Source organism: Coffea eugenioides, chromosome 8 (assembly GCF_003713205.1).
Source record: "Coffea eugenioides isolate CCC68of chromosome 8, Ceug_1.0, whole genome shotgun sequence".
Taxonomy (NCBI): Eukaryota; Viridiplantae; Streptophyta; class Magnoliopsida; order Gentianales; family Rubiaceae; genus Coffea; species Coffea eugenioides.
Genome location: NC_040042.1, coordinates 47,284,467 through 47,290,466, shown reverse-complemented (window position 1 = coordinate 47,290,466; position 6,000 = coordinate 47,284,467). Strand labels below are relative to the sequence as shown.

The window sequence follows — 6,000 nt, the reverse complement described above, 5'->3', positions numbered from 1 at the left end:
TTGTGGAAAACGCAAACCTAGAGAGAATTGGCAAAGTCTTTTTTTAAATAGCTTTGAGAGTAGAAATTCGCGGCCTATACATTATTAGAAAGACGTGATCCATTTTCTAGTATTGTTGTTTCACAGCAACAATTCAGGGCTGAGTGGTTTTTTTTTTTTTTTTTTGTAGTGTTGAGTGGTTAGCGTGAGTGTGTTTGTTACTCATGGTCAGGGCGATGGATTACAGTATCCTGCTTGTTTCTTGAGAGAATTATTCTGCCGTTGAAAATGAGAATGAAAATTGCAGGCATTAAGCTGAGGGGAATCATTCATCATATTCCTATGCTGTCCACTGCTTCTTTTCGAGTGAATGGGAATTGGAAGTTATGGGCACGTAATTATAATAATTGGAGTATTTGATTTCATGGTGAGTGGGGGCATTTTCAACATTATCTAATCCAACGGACGTCACTTCAACCAAACCAAATTCTTCACTTCTCTGTTCTAATCGAATCAATCATTTCGCTCGCTCCAAGCAAATTGCCTCGTCGTCTACCGGCACAGTTGTTTAGGCCATGTACGTGTGCAAAAACATAGTACTTAATTTTATCCTACGAGCCTAGCTACAACATCCTAGATAACCCTACTCTCTGTGTCTTAACGTTAATTCTATTCTACCCGCCATTATTATCAAAAGACTAAAACTTATTAGTTTGACATTAGAAGATTGGAGAATATATTGCAGGCGAACAGTGAAGAACCCTTGATATGATTCTTGCTGCTACTAGGTTACATAGAGTATATATATATATATATAGTAGATGAACCTCCGGGACGAGCTATGCCTGTTTGAAGCTGGATTTACCGACAAGGGTCCCCAGAAAGCTAGATCGGAATGAAAAAAGGCAAATATTAATGTGTTGTTTCTTCATTATTTAAATAAAAGTCATGAATGATGTTTGTGAAACAAAAAACAGTAATTGAAAAACGTGTTTGAAAATTTTAAAAATATGTTTCTGAATACAAGCACCACCATTGGGCTTGTAAACTACCGCTGGAGACAGCGGCATCATTTCCAGCTGCGTGCTATTTGTGCTCAAAGTTTGCTTTGTCAAAGTCCGATTCAAGCGGTTATTGAGTAACCTTGGACAGGCAAGACCATGACCCTTGACTCGGATCACATGACAAGATTATAAATCTATGGTTCTATCAGAAGACTGGCAAGATTATAAATCTATGGTTCTCTCCTGCGAAAGTATAGAAAGAAAGCTTCCTGCTCAGCCCATCAAAGTTTATGGAGTACAATCAATGGGATGACTCGAAAATAGATTAGTAAAAGAGTTTATTTAAAAGAATTAACCAACGAAAGGTCATCTTCACCTGAGATTTTGAATGAGAAATGTTGAGCCTTGGATAACATCTTATCACTTGCTAGCATACTTTCTCCAAACAAATAGATACCAAGATTTGAAAAGCAGTCGCATTTCATCTGAAATCACTCTAAGTGGCACAAAGAAGATAATGCAGAAGGAGAGCAAACCAAACTTCTAACTGCAGAATTCATGATCATGAATTGGTACTCGAGATATGCTCAAGACAAGAGGTGGATAGCATTTACAGATATCTCTCTCATTGGTCGAGCATAATGCCATGAACTTCCAAATACAATAGGATACAAGTTAATGACTACAAAATTGCTAAAACAAATAAAGAATTTAATACTAGAAAAAAAAAAAAAAATCTCCTCCTTCCTAAATGTTTGTTTCTGTCGTGCCCTTCCCAAAAGTAACGTCTTCTTTTCTGTACAAAAAGTACTTTAATCATAAAGGATTACTAGTTTCCGAGAATTATAAGCACCGAATCCGTAATTGGACCTGCTATCTGCATATTGCTATATCTTTCAGCTTTAAATTCACCACAATGTAAACCTATCATGCTTGCTACTTTCCCTTTAGGATTATACACATTGCAGTGTTTCCTAGATTATGCCCTGTGCAATCGAGACATTCAATATCAACACAATAGCAGCCATTGTGACAATAGATTATATGAAATGTCCTCTAGTCCTGTAACAACAATGAATTTGTTAATGGCTCAGAACAAGAAGGCTGACAATAGGAAATAAAACACTAGATCAAATAACCATAGCCAAATCAGCAACAATACGTTGTTGACTAAGACTGTGAAATTTCCCAATGTATTAACATGCCACTTACAGTTTACATCTTGATCTACGTTATTGGCTAGCTTGTTGGGCTACTTCCGAGGTTAAAATATGAACATAAAACTCAAAAAATGATGGTATGGAGATATTCTTTAGCTCACCTCATGGATGATCCTAGGTTGCAAAAAATTTCAAACTTTTTAAGTGATGAGCACGAAGTTGGGAGCTGTATACCCAATGGATTTCGGCTCCTGTGGTTTTGTTGTACCAGTTATCCCCCTCAGATGTTATATAGACTCTGTCAGAAACTCAGGTGGATCTATAAGAACAACCAGGAAAACCAAAAAGAGTAAAGGCCTTTTGTCCATCATACCAGCCACAATCTACCAGAATTATCCAGTTTAATCCTACTAAACTTCAGCATGACTTGTAAATTGTCAAAACTGATTCAGCACTGTGCTTATGTTTCAGAAAGTAGCATCATAATGGGCAAATAACCCATCATATTCAGACGCTTTTTGCCCAGTGATATTCTGCAAGCTGGTTGGGGACCAATTTATCTTAATTATTTCATTCATTTATCAACAGATGTTGCGCCAAAGCAATATTTTCAAGACCGAGTTTCACAGCAGCAGATAGCCCTGTGTTACTCATTTAAAAAGCAAGTATCTACATCAGGGAGATTCAATGATGAGGTACTAATTAAGTTATTTGGATTAACTGGGGAATTTGACATATTTCACCATACTTTAGCCTATCTCATTATCAAAAATCCATCTGGCAGCAATTATGATAAGCATATAACCAATCTCGCAGGCTTAATTTTCTTCTTCTGACAGAATAGAACCCATGGATATACCAAGAATCAACATTTACCCAAAGCCTCGCCTACGGCTTAATTGAGGATAACCTCAATCCTGAATGTGGATTACATTGCAAGCGGTGCACCAAGAACAGACCTCAATGTTATTAAGTTCCTAGCCTCTTTCTCCAGCAAAGAATGTAAGTGATCAGGCAAACTTATAATTCCAAACAATCGAGAGAGTAATTTCCAAATGCAAGCACAAGGTATAAAAGCGAGACAAAAAAGAAAGGCGCGCACCCCCGGGGGGGGGGGGTGTAAGGTTGGAGGGGAGAAAAGAGAAAATGGTACGTACTAAAAGGAACGCAGAAAATTCAAACAGGGCACTAGCAGATGTAATATCAAAGAATGAGCGACATGGTGAGGCAACCGGATAAAAGAAATCCATGGTCATGTTAACTGGAGCATAGTTATAGTAGTAGCAGTAATTTTGAGGTACAATGAGACTAGCTAGGTACAAATGGGACAGAGAACCAAGCCATTCTCATTACAATGAGAGCACCTGACCACCACAGTCCGCTCCAGGGAATTGTGGGTTTGATCCATCTCATCCTCCATTGGAGACACCATCTTACAACTGCCGTTACACTGAAAGCAAGGCAAGAACCTGGCACCCCCACAGCCATCGCAAACATTATTATGCCCGAGTCTCAATTTGGGCAACCCCGCAAGCAAACCCCCCAAAGCCCCATCTTCAGCTATTCTCATGACCTCCTCCACCCCGCCAATGTATCTCCCTTTTATGAATACCCTGGGAGGTATCATCAAACTAGAATTACCACTGTGACAGGGTCTAGGCTTGATCATCAGCATTAGTTCTCTGAGCTCATCCCTAAACCCTCTATCCATGGAAACGTCTCTTTCGCAAATCAGAACTCCATACCCCTGAATAGCAGACCTCACGGCATTGCAAGCTTCAAAGGTCTTGCGGATGCCCCTCAGCGTGGTGGTGTATATCACCACTTTAGATTCCCCATTAGGAGGGCAGAGCTTTTCAAATTCATCCAGGGAAAGGGATGAGGAGGAGCAACTCCTTGAGGGAGCTAAAACGGCGTCGCGGGGGTCGTGTGAGGTGGGGATTTGGTTGGATTGAGTGAAGCAGGAGGGTAGATTCGGGTTCGAGTTTTCTTTGGTGGTGGAGGTGGAAATGGAAGGAGTAGGGGAGAATCGGAAGCTAGGGTGGTGAGGAGGTGGAGTGGAGTCGAGGCCAGCCATGAGCTCCCAAGAGTTGATGATGTCGTCGTCGGGTTTGAGGGGTGACCTGAGATCGGAGGACAGTGAGGTGAGACTGAGAGTGAAGCCAGGAGGCGGGGTCGGGGGAACAATGGTGCCGGCGGGAGAGGCGAGGTCGGAGGAAGGTGGTGGCGGGGGGTCAAGAGTCAAGAGACCGTAAGTGGTGGAGGTGAGCTTGACAATGTGGTGGGCAAAGGCGGAGGAGGAGCCGCCGATTTGGGAGAAGTCAGGGTCGTCATGGGTCAGGAGGGTGGAGGAAATGCAGCCCATTTTTTATTTTTTTTTTTATTTTGAATTCTCAAGGAAGACGAGAAGAAAGGACAGAAAAGAGTGGGAAAGGCAGCGACGGGAGTGAACTCAAACCGAAGCGGTTAAAAATGAAAAAGGGTAAAGCAGCACCGTAATGGCAACTGACTTGGACCACAAGAATAATTTTTTTTTTTTTTTTTGATCGACGGGTATCATAATCTCTCGGGCAGACTATTGTATGAAATCTTGTTTCAAAAATATATAATAAGATAACATACAAAAATTGATTATGAAATCTGCCGGTAACTATTAACCATAACAAGAAAGTAGTTGTTTTTTTTTTTTTGACTGACGGGCATTCTAATCTTTCGGACAGACTAATTTTCTAAGATTGTGTAAAATCTCGTTTGACAAGTGAGTTTTTTAAATATTTATTTAAAACTTTACTGTAACTTACTGTAAAAGTTTTTTAAAACATTTTTGAAGTGTGTAAATTTTTGAATATTTTGAAATGTATAGTTTAAAAACTTTAAAAAGTTTTTTGAAGTTATTGTAACTAAAGTTTTTAAAAAACTTAACAGATAAACTTGGCAAAAAACTCAAGTGCCAAACAAAGCACTTGTTTCAAAAATATACAATAAAATAATATACAAAAATCGATTATGAAATCTGCTGATAACTACTAAGCTATAAAATCAATCGGACTACCCGCAAGGGCTAAGAAAGTTGTAATTATTGGTTCTTCAATTTCAAACTTCAGGTCCGAATGAGACTTTTAAGTTCAAAACGTAATAAAAAATGAGATTTCGTTTTCTGGCTCAAAGATTAATGCAAAGTCCCCTTTTTTTTTACTTTTTTTTTTTGGGAGTTCCATCATTCATCATTATTGATGAATCTTAAATGAAAAGGAAAGTCTCCATTTTGAGTTAATAGTAGTATTAATTACTATTATGTTCTTGTTAATTGAAGGAGGACACTTTAAGTCAATATAAACAAGTTAAAGTAAAGGACGGGACAGTCTTCTTCGCGCCACATCAACTAATTGCTTCATATTTCCCCAATTTTATTTGCTTACATCATCTTTACAATTTCCAATACATCTTTTTATCTTCCCAATATCTTTTTATCTCACATACATCACATCACAAAAAGTGCTACAGTAAAAATATCCCAAATAATCCCAAATAACTTACAATCCAAACAGACCCAATTGTTTTGTGTTGTCACCGCAAAAATATGTGCTCCTACTTGTGAAGAAGAGGCCAAGTTTCACATCCAGCAATGAAAATGAGCGGGGAGGGGATCATGACACCTTCCTTTCTTCGTACTAGTGTATATTTTGTGAAAATTAGTAAAAAGTTCATCAAGGGTAGAGTGCTAGTATGTGGTTTTTTTTTCCGGTAACTATAGGTGATTGTATTAATATAAAGCTTAGTGTATTTGAGCAACGGTCCAAAGAACTATATAACGTATATCTCGATAGTTAAGAAGTAGCAAAAGTTCTCGACTCATA

General features: G+C 38.7%; 1 protein-coding gene across 1 annotated transcript; it reads right to left on the bottom strand.

Moving 5' to 3' along the window:
* Positions 1 to 3,318: 3,318 nt before the first annotated feature.
* LOC113781225 (uncharacterized protein At3g28850-like) lies at positions 3,319 to 4,562 on the bottom strand. Its single transcript, XM_027327124.1, has one exon. The coding sequence runs from the start codon at positions 4,506 to 4,508 to the stop codon at positions 3,456 to 3,458; it is 1,053 nt and encodes a 350-aa protein (XP_027182925.1). The 5' UTR covers positions 4,509 to 4,562; the 3' UTR covers positions 3,319 to 3,455.
* Positions 4,563 to 6,000: the final 1,438 nt, after the last annotated feature.